The sequence below is a fragment of the Mustela nivalis genome, assembly GCF_964662115.1.
Source record: "Mustela nivalis genome assembly, chromosome: 16".
Classification (NCBI taxonomy): Eukaryota; Metazoa; Chordata; class Mammalia; order Carnivora; family Mustelidae; genus Mustela; species Mustela nivalis.
The window spans coordinates 26,892,251-26,907,597 of NC_139035.1; the positions used below are offsets into that span (position 1 = coordinate 26,892,251).

Below are 15,347 nucleotides of genomic sequence, written 5' to 3' on the forward strand. Positions count from 1 at the left end.
AGCCTGTTGTGAGGAGACAGAATTGTAGACCCCAATTTCCTGACGTAAGAAAGAATCCAGTGTTTCTTCAGGTGCTTACAAGGAGGTAAATTCAGAGGAAGGGCGACATGCTCTTCCACACTTGGGGAAGACTCCACAACCTCCCAGGTTTGGCCCTACAGCCAAGGGGCTTCCCTCACCGGCCTATGTTTTCCTGAGAACTGTACCACCCTGCTCATTCAGAGCTTCCAGCCCAGCATGGGGGACAAATAAGCAACGATTTCCTCACTGTGGGCAGTCTCTAGGGTGGATCAGCCCAGAGTCCCTTGAGAATGCAAAAGCCTGGCTTTTTCCTAAGTCTTGGAGAGCCAAGATGTTTTCAGAGAAGATGATGGCTAAGCAGGGACTCAGGCAGGTAGAGATGAGGTAAGGGTAGGAATATCTTTTCAAAGGCTCCTCATTTAAGAGCAGCTGCCAAATAATATGGCAAGAGAGAGAGCAAGGCTAAAATAGACAAGAACTAATTTCAGCACCACAAATATAGTTGGTTTCTACCTCCCTGTAACATTTATCTTGTCACCCAATGACATTACTGAGCAAACCAATTGTGATCAATCACAAGAAAGAGTATCATTCTCTATTAGAATGTGGATTTCCACAGCTAGCAATGTAAGCCCTAGAACTTGGGGTTAAAAGAGATCATATGGACTAAATCTCCAGGGATAGTAATCCCTTCCACAGCATCCCTGAGAGGTGGCCACCCAGCCTCTGCTTGAATTGTTCTAAGGATAGAGAGCTCTACACTAATCAAGGCAACTAGTTAGTTCGTTAGTCAGTCAGTTAGTTAGTTAGTTTTAAAGGCAGGAGCTAGAGTATATAGTGGCCTCCTACTAGGCTGGAGTTTCTGGCTCTAGTCCCTCAATCTCTCTACACTGCATTAAATCCTACAAAAGCCCACCAGCTTGAATTTTTTTTTTTTTTTTGAGATCAGTCTGTCCATTGTTCAAAGTCTGCAGTGACCCCCAACTACCACCATACAAATTCTAATCTGCTTAAAGACTAGAACAGCCCGTATCAAAATGTAACCATGGTTATCACTGGTCACCAGATTTATAAATGATACTTGGTTTTTCTCCTTCATAGTTTTGAGTCTTGCCCTAGTTTTCTGCATTAGAGAGACAGAGAGATTGAGAAAGGGTTATCAAATAATTAACATAATTTACAGAACATCCCTACCATTTATTCCCTCTCCACACCTTTGTCTATGTTGGGTTCAACCCAGAAACCTTTCACACTCTTTCCCCATCTTCAGATTCTTCTGCATCTCCTCAATTCTGCACAGCCCAGCTCTATCATGAAGGTTTCCATGAACTCCAGCCCTTACTTCCCTTAAATCCAAATTTTAAAACTTAGCACCTCGTTATGAGCAGTTTTCTGATATCTGCTAATCATTACATGGGTCAGTTTCACAGCAGATTGTAAATTCCTTAAGGCCCATTTCACAGTGCCTACCTAGTGCAATGCAGAGAACACTGCAGATTCTCCATAAACAATTGCCCATGGCTGGCTGGCTGGCTGAAATCCCACTAAGTTTCATTTATTAGCTCAGTTGGTTAGAGCACAGCTAATAAGTGTCATATATCGTCTCTTCCTATGCTTCCCAAACTGGGGTGGGGGGGCATCCCTGGAGGTATAAGAAAGTGTGTCAAGTGTATATGAAGCTACAAGATCTCAAATAATGTCTTCCTAAAGCAACAATTTCCTACCCTTTAGGGCTACTTTGGTGGAAAAGTTTGGGAAGCATTTTGTAGCCCATGCATTTCCGAGGGCAGGAATTTTCCAAGGCAGATATCCAGATTCTGCTTGAGTTTATCAGTTTAGGCCTTGCTTCCAGATACTTTCAGATGACCAAGAGGTCTAACACTCCACCAAGAAATATTCCTGGAGTGCGTCATTCATCCTGCCTACAACAGCACTGGCCTAGGAGCCAGAACACCTTGGTTCTTGTCCAATTATGCGACGATGGTGGGCAACCAGCCTCTTCAGGCCGCAGCTTCTCATCCACCCTGCCCTCCTAATAAAGATCGGATTAAATTAAACAACATAGGTGAAATGTCTTTGTGAACTGAAACTTATATATAAGGTTCAAGAAGTATTATTATTTTTGTTACCATCCCAGAATCCGATCATTTTGTTTGTGTCCCAGTTGATTAAAGTGGGTAGCCGTGGGGTTCTGAATCCAGAAAGTTCTGGGTTCAAGTCTGACCCTAGGGTAAGCTCCGCCACGCCAGAGCCTGATACATTTTTGTATATCTTACGTTTCTCATACTACTGGGAACATACATGTACTGAATAAATGTGTTCCTATTTCTCAGAATCTTACCATTTACAGGTAAGATCATTACTGACCATTTACCTGCTCTTTGGAAAAAAAAAATTTTTAATTTTCCAAATTAAATTTTCCATATTTTTTAATTTTCCAAATCCCTGTGTCCTCATCTACTAGACCGGAATGATAGTATGTCACAGTGTTATGAGAAATGTAAAGGCGTGTGCTGACACTGCTCCACACATAGAAAACAATAAGTCAACGGTAATAAAACTAGAGAGGGGGAGTGTATATCCGCAACTTAGTAAATGAAGGCTATCCCATTATTTTGTGTTTTTGTCAGCCCTTCCTTTTACCTATTATGAAAGAACCAGCCTAGGGAGAGGAAGTTTGTTGGTGGCAACGTTGAGGTTCTGAGTCACTGAACTAGTTAAGGAAGCAAACTTCAAAGGCACAGTTACTTTACGGGCCCTACAGGCAATAGGAATAAACAATTTCAGCCTTCACAAAAACTTCTGCCAGAATGAATGTGCTGGGCAGGGCAGGCTGGGGCTTCCCAGACATCTTGCTGACAAAGTGGCCAGAAATGTTTTCTCTCATCCACGTAAATACTCCCTGAAACCCACACACATGGTGGGCTCACTCAATAAAACGATGCATAAACCCATCCCCAAGAGAAGAACAGAAGACAAGGGGAATCACAAAAAGAGGCAAAATGAGGGGCGTCTGGGTGGCTCAGTGGGTTAAGCCACTGCCTTCAGCTCAAGTCATGATCTCAAGGTCCTGGGATCGAGCCCCGCATCGGGCTCTCTCAGCAGGGAGCCTGCTTCCTCCTCTCTCTCTGCCTGCCTCTCTGCCTGCTTGTCATCTCTCTCTGTCAAATAAATAAATAAAATCTTTAAAAAAAAAAAAAGAGGCAAAATGAGAATACTAGGGGGCTGTCCTCCAGCCCTGAGACCCCCTGCCAGAGCCTATTGTTTCCATTTGAACAAAACCAAAGCTGAATTGCACCAAAGAGCGTGGAACAGTAGTGCTGGAGAGTTTACCCACAGCCAGCCACAGTGCCGTAAACATAGCTTCCAAGACACAACTCTGGGGGGGCTATGCACCAGAAGCAGGAAAGGAAAACTGAGCCCCTTCACGCCCCAGAGGGCTTGGGAAACCAAGGGCTTTCCGAGCCAGCCCTTGCCCCCCACCCCATCATCCCTAGTTATGGAAGCGGCAGGGCAAGGTGCTCTGGCCCTGGAACATGTAGGAACCCTACAGAAAGTGCATAGCGCACACAGCCCTGGGACCTGTATGCATGGGGAGACACGTGGATCATCAAAAGAGACATCCAAGAATTTCTGCAACTTTCCCCAGTGCCAAGATTTGGAGCTACAGCCATAAAAGTAATATTTTTCCTGGCATCCCTGATGCAGCATTGAAGGCATTTTGGATGCTACGTTAAATAGAGTTCCCAAGAAAAGTAATTGTCACTGCTCTTTTAGGAAGAGCTTTCATAATTAGAGTAATTTCTGTCAGAATTCAACAGCTTAGAAGGGAATGTCTGAACAGAAATCTAATCACAAGAGGGAAATATAATAAATGGTAGGAAAACGGGCTCTCCAGATCTCTTTAGAAATCCAAAGCCAAAATGAAAAAGCAATGCTTTCTAAAAGGGCGGTGAGGGAAGCTGGTGGGGAGCAGAGGAAATGCTTTCTTAGAATGGCTATAATTAAGCTAGAGAACTTGCTGGGTTTTAGATAACCTGCTAAAACTGAAAGACGCACAAGACTAAAAATAAAAGATGGTATCTGCAGAAGATCCCTGGCTAAGGTAAAAAGCACAAGGTTTTGCTGCCTTCTTGAGGCAAAGGCCACTGGGACCGGGGATTGGGCAGGGAGCACTGGCCCTGCCGATTGGCTCAAATCCCAGCTCTAGCGAGGCCAAGACTATTGTCCACAAAGACCCCTTATACGCACAGTGAAATGACCTGCTGGGCCACCCTGAACTCCCCAATCCATGGAGCAGATCTTAGCTTCCTGAAGCTCTCCTTTATGGCTCTGCCATTCACACATCTGTCCAAACCCTTCTGGAATTCACTAATGTTACCAGCTGGTGCCATCTCTGGGAGATAACCCATTCCATACATTCATTACCTGCTACTGGTATAGCATTTCCGCTGACTTGTCTTGAACTTGCCTCTCTCATGGTTCCAAGACACTCATGTATTTCAGGATCTGGTGAACAAGTCTGTGCTCATCTTCTCCATACCATTTGTAGGCGGGGTCATTCCTTCCAAACAGCCTGCTCCTTGTCAGAAGCCCTTCTGACTTCCAGTGGGTTCCTCAGAAAGTCCAGGCTGACGTTTGGCGACTTTCTGGAGCCCTGTTTATGCTTCTAGATACTCACTTGTCACAGGTAAGAATATGCCACAGTTTTAGGGGAGAGTAAGATAAGATTCTCAATGTAATATTTTCCATACCTGAAGAAGATGCCCATTTGGAAGCAGAACTGTCCTGGGCACGAACACATTATCTTCTAGACTCAGGGTATTTGCAAACTGATGGGAGAATGTGGATGGAGGCCACACATGGCACATTGAGTCTGGCCGGTAGTGCCAGTCCACCTGGCTAAAACAGGGTGTGGCCAAGAAAGAAAAGCCAGCGTAGACAGTCGGCACCTTCATAGCAGGCTATGGGCTGGACACTAAATACCCTATTGATTCTCACGACACTGAAAGGGAAGCTTTTTGTCCCCAACATACTGATGCGAAACCAGGTGTTAAATTAGTAGGGAGTGATCACACCAATTTCCAGTCTCAGTTCACATATCTGCTTATTTTGGCTTCTTTTTTTTTTTTTTAATTAGATGTTAATGCTCTGATTCACTCCATTTAGAGCCCACTAACCCCCTGACCACCTTCAAATATCTTTACTGAAAACACGAGAAATAATGAGGATTAAGCAAAATGTAACAGCACTGCAGTTGCCCAGGGCCTTTTATGAGTTCATCAAAGTTAGGATTTAAGTGCCAAGGGAATAAGACAGGAGGTGGGTGCTCTAACCTGCTTTTTAGTAAGGAATACATCATTCGCCCAGTGTGAGAACATCTGGCCAGATGCCCACTCCTTGTCATCTACTATATTGCATCTTCCTAGTAAGGTCTGCCAAGGCAGACCTTGCAGCCTTAGCAACCAATTATGAGCCAGTCCGCCATCTTGCTAGCCCATGGGTCACTGATTTCCTTGGGCCAGAAGCTATTGGCTTTCTGTGCTTCACTGAGACCTCACAGAGATACTACCTTACAGACAGGACTCTGATTTTCTTTCTGACATTTGAAACCATGTCCATGAAGCCTTCAGCTCAAGCCAACGGTCTCCATTTCTCCATCCAGTTCGGTTTCTTCTTGTTTCCTCTCAAAGGCAACCTTAAATAGCCAATCTGTAATGTTGCTCTGGATTTCCAGAAAAGTCTTTTCTGTAGCCTTCCCTCGGTAGGACTCATTGCAGCCCTGAACATTACCCTTGCTCAAGTGTGGAATTCCTTCCCAGAAGGCAAGCCACTTCTCTACTTGATGATATAGTAGTAAAAGGATGAACTGGGGAGTTCAGAAACACTGGAACTCCAATCAGGGCTCCGCCATCTATTAGTTCTATGACTCTGAGGAAATTGCTTCACTTCTCTGAACTTGTTTCCTCATAAAACGAGAATACATCTCATAAATGAGTTTTGAAAGGTTTGGGGATATGTGTAAAGCACCTGGCACAGTATCTTGTGTCCTTCCTCAAGATGGGAGGACATATCCATTCCCCAACACTTTGGCCAGCATTTAAGGCCTCACTGCTAACCCCCTGCCACACCCGTCTGGGTTTCTCAATGCCCTCAGACTCTACACCTGGCTCTAAGTTCCAGGAATGTTAGAGGACCCAAGCCTACATAGGTAGATATCTGCAGGCTCAAAGTATGATTACAGAAGGAGCCACTGGGCAGCGTGGTAAACCCTTCGACGGAGGGAAGCCCCTCAGTCTGGACACTTCCAAGCAGCCTTGCAAGCACAATCTTCCCGTGTCTGCTGGGACTACCTGTTAGCCCACTTGCTTCTTGAACCCGCTTTCCCCCTTCTCGTTCAGATCTAGATTCAGTTCACTCCACCTGGATTTCTGGAAAGATAGTCTCGTCTCATCTCCTTCCGCTGCAAGAAAAAAATATTTTTCCTTATTCATTCTTGGCATTTCTGACCGAAGGGCTGAGTTTTCTTTTTGGTCATTCAACTCAGAGCCATTTGGTTTCTCCAGCACTAACAAAAAGGAGTCTCGTTGACCTCAAGAGTCATTTTAATTCCCACGTGCAGAGAAGGCAAGACCCCGCTCAGCACCTGGCACCTGGTCCCTGAGCACCTGGCAAATACGGTCAAGCAGGCAGTGCCTCAGGTCTATGTCATGGAAGGACTTGCCCAGATGGCTCTGAGGAGGCCCCTCCAGGGCCAGCTCCTGGCACCACCCCACCCTCAGCCTGCCCCCCAGTAACCTTGGAGACACTGAACAATCTCCCTGCCAAGGGTCCAGATGCTCCAAACTGGACCCACAGAAATCAGAATAAAAAGCGAATGGAGGGCGGCTGAGGAGAACGCGAAGGACCTCTGAGAACTTTCTGCAAGCAGTTTCCCCCTTGGTCTCTGCTCAGACAGTTCAGGTGGTACAGGGTTATCCTTTTTTTTCCTTAAGATTTTTATTTATTTATTTGACAGAGATCACAAGTAGGCAGAGAGGCAGGCAGAGAGAGGAAGGGAAGCAGGCTCCCTGCTGAGCAGAGAGCCCATGCGGGGCTCAATCCCAGCACCCGGGGATCATGACCTGAGCTGAAGGCAGACGCTTTAACCCACTGAGCCACCCAGGCGCAGGGTTATCCTTACCGCCTTCAGGGAGCAGCACCAAGGCTGTGTGCACACACACACACACACACACACACACCCCGCACCCAGCGGTTGACTGAGGCAGCTGGGTGTTTTCGTTCCTCCAGATAGGGCTTGGGAGCCGGCACTGAGCTGGCGCCCAGTCTGTCTCAGGGCCTCCCTCCCACATGCCTTCCACTCCCCCTGCCCAGAAGGCCGCTAAGACAACACTGGGTTGTCTTCCCCTAAGCAGAGTTGCCCCGGAATTGTCCCAGGTCCCTGGGAACTTGGTGCGTCTGTGAAATGGACTGAGGACAGGCGCCGCGGGCGAGGAGAGCGCGGGTCCCGCAGGAGGCGTGCTCCGGCGCTGGTGGGGCACCGGCCCGCGGTGGCTGGGCGGGGACGGAGGGGCGGGGGGGGGGGGGGAAGGGCGGCGGGGCGGCGGGAGTCCCGGAGGAGGGCGCGGCGGGGCGGGGGCGCCGAGTCCAAGGGCACCGGCGGTCTGTGGGCCCGGGAGGGGAGCTGGGGCCCAGCCCAGGCGGCGGGAGAGAGGGCGAGTCAGATTCAGGAAGTTGTGTCTCTGACATCAGGGGCAGGACGGAGTTGGAGTGAAACCTCAAAAAATGCGAGGCGTGGCCCGCGGGAGGGCAGAGAACGCCGAGGGTGCCGGGCCCCCGCTGACCCCTCCTCTCGGCACCTGGCTCCGCGCGGGGGGCGGCCTTCCTCACCCCGACCTTGACCTCACCCGGGACCCCGCCGCTGTCAGACGGGCCGCGCGCGCGGGAGACGGAGACCCCCTTCCTCCCGGGCGCCTGCAGGAAGCCCTCGGGTGGACTGAAAGGTGAGTCTCCAGACTGTGTGTGTGTTAACATAGCTCAGACTGTGTGCGCGAATACATTTTAACCTGCGTGTGTGTGTTTGACTACACTTTTAGCCTTGTGTGTTAATATAGCTTGAGCTTGTGTGCCTGTGTGTGGGTGTGGGTGTGTGTGGTTTAAGTTGCTCTCTGTTTGGAAGGGAACTTTCAGCTCACTTTCGTTCTTTATAAGGATTGACCAGCCCCAGAGGTAAGTGAGATCTAAGGAACGTTTCTAAATAGCCTCTTGGCCCTTCACGACTCTGGTTCTAGTTTGTTTCGCTTCTTTTCGAGGGTTCTCTGCAGGCTGACATCTGCTTCTGGACTGAGTCCACAGGGCTCGGGGGTGGAGGAGTTGGGGTGGGGTTCCCTTAGTCCAGTTGACAATATGGCCTGTAGGTGCTTTGGGACAGCGGGACATTCTATTTGCTACTGAAAAAGTCAAGGCCTGAGACCCACTAAAAAGCATCTCAGTCCTAGATGTTTCTAAATTATTCTAAGAGAAGCCAAATTTTCAACCCGGCTAAGAAACCAGCCGAAACGAAAATATGGCCTGGAGCCAGAGGTGGAATGGGAACCTGCCTACTAGCCTCTGAGCCTCTGGGGGATTTACTATGACACAGATTGCTTCCTAATTTCTTTGAATCTCTAGATGGTCCCACTCCCAGCACCCTGCCCCCCAGCTCAGGGGGGCCCAGACTGGCTTGTCTGAGAGTAGAATTGAGGACACAAAAAGACCTGTTTCCCTAGTATTTTTAAGAGCTTCACAGAATACATTGTGTAATAATCGAGTTAAATAAGCTATATACGTTAGCTAGCAGGAACACGTGTCCTGCCTGACTGAAAGGGAAACCAACCCCGAGGTGCACTGTCCTAATTTCACGGAGAGGAGACTGTGGGCAGCCCACATGCTAGCTACCTGGCAGGACTTCTCCACCGAGTCTGTTCAATGAGGAAGGGGGAAAGAGTGCACTTGAGAAGATCACTCTTTCCTCAGAAACCCCCTCCTTCAAAGCAGTTGCATTCCATTCACTCAACTAAAGTTTGTAAGAATCTGAAGCTAATTTTAAGGAACCCTCATCTGAAAGTCTGGATGAATGATGGGAGAGCCTCGCGCTATAAGGAACAGGTCTGAAAAAAACCACTGACGTGTCATTTGTCAAGTTAGCAAGGGTCTTACCATCATCCTCCTACTCTGATGTGCCTTCCTTTTGTCCAGTGCTGGGCTAGCCGGGCAACTGTGCAGGGAAATCTGATTGAATCCTTCATTTCCTCTGAAATTCTGGCTCCCCATTCCCACCCAAGATACAATCTAGGAAAGAAATACAGGACAAAACAAATGTTTCTCTGGCCTCTGTACTTGGTCAATATTTAGCCTGTAGAATAAAGAAAGAATGACTTCTGCCCTTTTCTATGAAAACTAAACTCTAGAGAATAATAAACACTCAATAAGTTAAGTCACTGACTTCATCCATTCATACAATAGTTACTATACCTACTGTGTGCTGGGCAGCATGCCAGGTCCTTGGACTCCAAAGATAATGAGATCATTTCTGCTTTTGAGGACCCACAATCTGATAAATGACACAAGATACAGAAACAGACTATAGTTCAGAATAATACACATTATAGTTGGAGCGCCTGGATGGCTCAGTGCATTAAGTGGCTGGCTCTTGATTTTGGCTCTGGTCATGATCTCAGGGTCCGGGGATCAATCTCCACGTTGGGCTCCATGCTCAGCATGGAGTCTGCTTCAGGATTCTCTCTCTCCCTCTGCCCCTCCCCTATTCTCTCTCTCTCTCTCTCTCTCTCTAAAATAAAGAAATAAATCTTTAAAAAAAAAAAAACACACAGAATACACATTATAGTTGCAGTAGTTATGGGACACTGAAGTGATCCAAAGGAGCGAGTGATAAACTCCCCCAGGAATTATCCGGAAGTCAACACTGCAGGAATGATGGATGAGTGAGATGTTGGAAATGATTAGGGAAAGGGCATTTCAGGCAGAGGAAAGAGTATATGCAAAGTCAAGGATACGGTGGGAGAACTGCAAGAAATTGTGGTCATAGTACTATACTAAGGAAATCATTTTGGGTGTTCAAGCAGAGAAATGGTGTGGTCAGGTTTGTGTTTAGAGAGAGAACTAATGGCCAGGATGGCAGCTGTCTTGGAGATATGAAAAGCAGAGATAAGGAGGACCTCAACTAAGATCATGACAGTGGGAATGAAGGAAAGGGAATAGATGTTAGTGGAGTTTAGGAAGTAGAGTCAAAGTACGCCTCATGACCAAGTCAACGTGGTTAGGGGGGAGTGAGCGGAACAGAGGATGATTATAAGGTGTGGAGCTGAGGGGGGGGGGGGGCGTGCACTGTGATGTCCAGAACGCAGATCGTATGAACTAAGGGAGCAGTGGCCTTGGGAAGTGGATTGTGGGCAAAGGCATCGATTAACACTTTACACACATTTAGGTTAGATGTGACCAGGAGAGGCCCAGGCGTAGACACATGGTAGGTGGTGGTCTACAGATACAGGTCTGGAGTTCAGGGAGAATGGAGGGGCCTCCCATTTAACTGCCCCAAATGATATGCATAAAAGCAGTGTGGAAGGTGGCCAAAGAGCCTGTTAATAACATTGCCAGTGAGACCATGTTAACACTGAAGAGGCTTGGATTTGGCCAATACTGATTGGCCTAGAGATATTATTTTCATAATATCTATATTTCATAATAATGAAAATAATTTTATTATTTTCATAATACCATAATATCAAGGCATTCCCAGGATGCCTTGAGGGTGATACGTAAAATGTTGGCAAGTGTCCTGCGTTAATGGCACTCAGGCAGTACGGATGCCTTTAACCAAACAAGTGAATCTCCAGGAATCACTTCACCCTATGAGAAATACATCCTTTAGTTCAACTTCAAGAGCTGCCAAGACCTCCCAGAACTCATACCCCAAGCCTAGTAATTGTATCTGTATAGGAGAGTCCTACCATCACAGGAACAAGAAGGATGACTTTCTCAGACGGATTCTAAACCCTCATAGAATAGTACTTAAGGCGTAGCTGCCATGACCCAGATCAGGAAATCATGTGACCCAGTGTGGAAGGGGGAAAAACCCTCAAACTGGGAACTAGACACGCATGGGTTACATTGGGGGCACCTGGGTGGCTCCGTCGGCTAAACATCTGCCTTGGGCTCAGGTCAAAATCTCAGGAGTCAAGCCTTGGGCTCCCTGCTCAGTGGTGAGCCTACTTCTCCCTCTTCCCCACCCTCCTGCTCATGCTCTCTCTAGATCTCTTTCTCCCAAATAAGTAAATAAAAATCCTTCTTTAAAAAATGGCGGTAATTGTTACTTTCCAGAGCAATAGTTAGAATCAGAACCAAACTGAAAAAGAAAGATACATGTAATGTATCTGCAAGTTTCTAAAAAATGTAAGTTGTTTTGTTATTATTACTAATCTTTCCTCTTGAAGCTGCCAGCTAGACGGACTGTGTACGTGTAGGATCTGGGGAGTATCATAGGCCCAGACGTGCAGCTTTTTAACTATATCGTAAAAGTCTCCTTCCGTCGTATCGATGACATGCATCTCTTCTGGCCGCTTCCTTTATTCCTGATCTCCAGTAGTCAGAGCCCAAGGACGTAACTGCTCTGTTTGTGCAGCTCTAGCACAGCACGAGGACTCCTGGGAGCTCGTGGTTGAAAGCAGCCAGGATTGCACCTGTCAGCCCGGGGACCCAACCGCAGTTGCACTGAGTGACCTCTCAGAGGGGGATGCTGTTTTCCTAATCATCAGCAAGGTGCCGGGTAAACCAGCACTGGCCCTGAATCTGAGCATGGGCTGATGACTTGAGTGGAGCTGTGGTCCTCTTCTGTCCCAACCAAGGAAGCCTGACCTAGTCCAACCCCCATGAAGCTCAAATTTGACGACGACACCCAAACTTTCGATACAGCCGACTTCTGATGAGGGCTGGCTGCTGATGAGCAAAAGGAAATAACCACAGGCTCAAAGACTTCAAGTGGAAAAACACTTAGAAATGAGCCAGCCCCGCCCCTCACTTCACAGATGAGCAAACTCAGGTTTGAGAGCTGAAGTGTGTCCCTGGCTCCGCAGCTGATGAAGGGGGGCAGGGCAGGGACCACAACCCAAGCTCCGTCTCTCTCCGCTCAGGAATAGCAGACACTCTCTAGGGTTTCTATCACCTGGACCTTGTGTACCTCATTCACGAGGACACACACTCAGACAGCTGGCAGAGATGCAACATGAAAAGACTCCACTTGAGGGCTGAGCTTTCCCCGAGTGGCCTCCAGGTAAAACCAGGAGCGGATCTTCCCGAGAAAGGGGCAGATCTCCTCTTTAAGGTAGTCTCCATACCACACAGATCCCTTCTGTTTCCTTAACTTCTGTCCTTAAACTTCTCAAAAATTTCCAAATACCGGGGCCCCCAGGTGGCTCAGTAGGTTAAACGTCTGACTCGGTTTCATTTCAGGTCCCAATCTCAGGGTCATGCGATCAAGCCCCAGAACCAGGCTCCGCGCTCAGCGTGGCATCTGCTAGACAGTCTCTCCCTTTCCGTCTCCCTCCTCCTCTGCCCCCTTCCTTCTCTCTCTCAAATCAATAGATAAAATCCTAAAAAAATAAAAATGCCCAAATACCCCTGAAAAAAGGAGATAGCACTGGGTGCCTTGATTAACCAAAACCCCTTTAATGTTTTATTAAACTTGTCAGGAAGAGGGTTTTGAGACGAGTGGACAGGTCATCATTAAATATCAAATCCTGACTCACACGTCCCCATTCCATGAGAAAGGCTCCAAGAGAGTCACAGGAGTTCAGGGATTCATCCCAGGCGCTGTAAGAGAGAGAAAACAGTGGCAGATAGACTTTTTTCCCCTCTCCAGGCAGCAAGAGGAAAATCAACAGCCAGTTCTTTGAAGGGCGATCCCCAGGGCCACAGACCAGCTCAGGTTTCTGACTTTTCCACCCGCACTGGCCTGAGCCATCTGAGCCGAACACCACCTGGGAACGTGAGCGGACCTCAACGTAGCTGAGTTCCAAAACGAACCTCACACAAACATAACATTTCTTTCTCGGGGCAACTCCCAAGAGGCCATGGCAGTGTCCAAACCAAATCCTGGCCCCTGGCAAGAGACTTACTCCAATGATCGTAAGCGAGCTGCCCCGTGGAGCTTGTTGCTAAGAAATGAAAGAAACCCTAATCATTGCTGTATTTCTTGGTCAAATGGTAGATTGTTTCTAAGCCATCGCAGGCTTGCCTTTGCTCTTAACCCTCTACAATGTCTTCCTCCTAGGATGTTTTTCAGTTGACTTTTATTCTCCTTAAACACACTCCTGATTTCAAAGCTGGTTAGGCTTAAGAAAAGTCCATCAGGAGCTTCTTTAGTTTTCCAAGCAAGTCTTAAAAGAAAATTGGCAGGAGAGAGGGAAAAAATGTAACAGCAATAAGGATGGTTGTGTGTTATAATACTTTCAGTCTTCAAATTGTCCTGAGAACACAGGACACGGGTTTCGAGGTCAGTGCAGAGGCTGTGGGTTAAAGTCAGTGGAAGAAGCCATGGAAACTGCGAAGTTTCATTAGCTGTCGTGTTATGGGCACAGGAGACACACAGTGGACATGCTGTATCTTAACCCGCATGACTTGTGACTCTGGCTGTCGTAAACAGAGAAGAGAATGGTTTAGTACAAGTCAGGAGCTTGCTTTTCTCTCCCCAACCCAAGTGAGGTCCTGAGTCTCTATCCTTCTGGTCCTGGTTTCCTAATTCTGGCACCTTCTGTAGCTCCACCAGGGGGACAAAATATGGTCTTTCAGAAGCCCTTCTGCTCGAAAAGCCCTGGCCATAGCCTGGAGGCTCCATCAGGCCACTCATGCACAGTGGCCTAAAATCCCCCAGGCACTCACAGTGGGCAAAGTCCCGTTGCCAGTGACGTGGGACTGGGAGAGAGAAAATATACAGGGAACCATTTGTTGGTTCCCTTACACTTTTCGTGTGCATGCTAGGCTCTCGAGAGCCGTTCGTTGAACAGTGGAGCTAAGAATTTGAGGCATGCAATCTGACAGCCCCCTCCCAACCAGGTTGCTTTATGAGCACGTCAAAATTGTTTATTCAACATTATGGGACAGAAAAGTGGCAAAGCTGAAAGGAAACCCACCACTTTGAAGGCCAGCCCTGCAGACTTACCCCATCTGTCAAGCCCATTTCTTGTAAATGACTGAGGTTTACACCCTCCCCTCTCTCTCTCTGCCTTCCACTCGAGACCTCAAACCTTCCCTCCCGCCCAAGGCCCGCCATCTGCTCGGCAGCGATGACCAGCACTGCACAGCAGAGCTCTACAGTATAAGCTCCAGCCTCATTGCCAGGATGACCCACACTATCCCATCACGAAACAGCCTCTGGGAAAGGGCAGCCCATTTGCACCCCACACCATCCAGACATGACCTGCTTCGAGCTCTCCTGGTTTCTGAAGGAGAAACTCGGTTCCTGTCCTGCGGGGATGTTTGCCCCAACACCTTCTCTGATTCAGAAAAGAGGCCACGATGTGCTGAGTGCCTCAGGATACTTGGTGATCTCCAACTATCATGCTCTTGGTAGATTAAAACGGGAATATTCTTGACATCTCTGAGGAAGAGCTGCTTTTTACTGCACTTGCACAGATTTTCACAGCTGGCCACGGAAAGACTATCTCACTTCCAGACGGAAACACTGCATTCCCCCCCTCCCCACTCTGTCTGGGATGAGGGAAAAGGACACAGTCACAGAGCACGTGCCGCATGGGGAAGGAGGTCTGATGTCCCTGACAGACATTTTCCAGGAATAAGTTTTCAGTGGTTTAAAAAATACAATTGCTTCAATAACAAATACTTAAATCATTGAGATATGTGGTCATTCAACATTTGGTATTGTAGTGAATGAATAAATACACACTAGAAAGAATCCATGCCCTTTTATACTTCTTAATTACTAATAAGAATACCACCATTTTTTCCCATTTATCGACTATTAGCTTTCAAGAAATTTTACATGATCTCTTCCCACAATTTTTTTTGGAAGGTGAAGTTCACATTACATAAACTTAACTTTCTTTTCTTTCTTTCTTTCTTTTTTTTCTCTTGAGAGCAAGAGAGCATGCACGGGAGGGCAGGGGCAGAGAGAGAGGGAGAATCTTAAGCAGACCCCACACTGGGAGCGTGGAGCCCGACGCTGGGGTCCATCTCAAGACCCTGAGATCATGACCTGAGCCGAAATCAAGAATCAGACACTTAACCTACTGAGCCACCCAGGTGCCCCAAAC

At 47.5% G+C, this 15,347-nt stretch overlaps 1 protein-coding gene across 3 annotated transcripts in view; it reads left to right on the forward strand.

Annotated features, from left to right (window-relative positions):
* The first annotated feature begins 7,054 nt into the window (after positions 1–7,054).
* The window catches only part of KIAA0040, a 34,679-nt gene continuing 26,386 nt past the window's right edge, over positions 7,055–15,347 (forward strand). For 2 of the 3 annotated variants that reach the window (XR_014304251.1, XM_082704449.1), the window contains exons 1-2: positions 7,055–7,553; positions 7,774–8,024. Coding sequence is in view for 1 of the 3 variants with exons in the window: in XM_082704449.1 (XP_082560575.1) it covers positions 7,807–8,024 (218 nt within the window). In the remaining 2 variants the exon portion in view is untranslated. Of the gene's footprint in view, positions 7,554–7,621; positions 8,025–15,347 lie in introns of those variants that run through there. The other variant, XM_082704450.1, reaches the window with a different exon arrangement.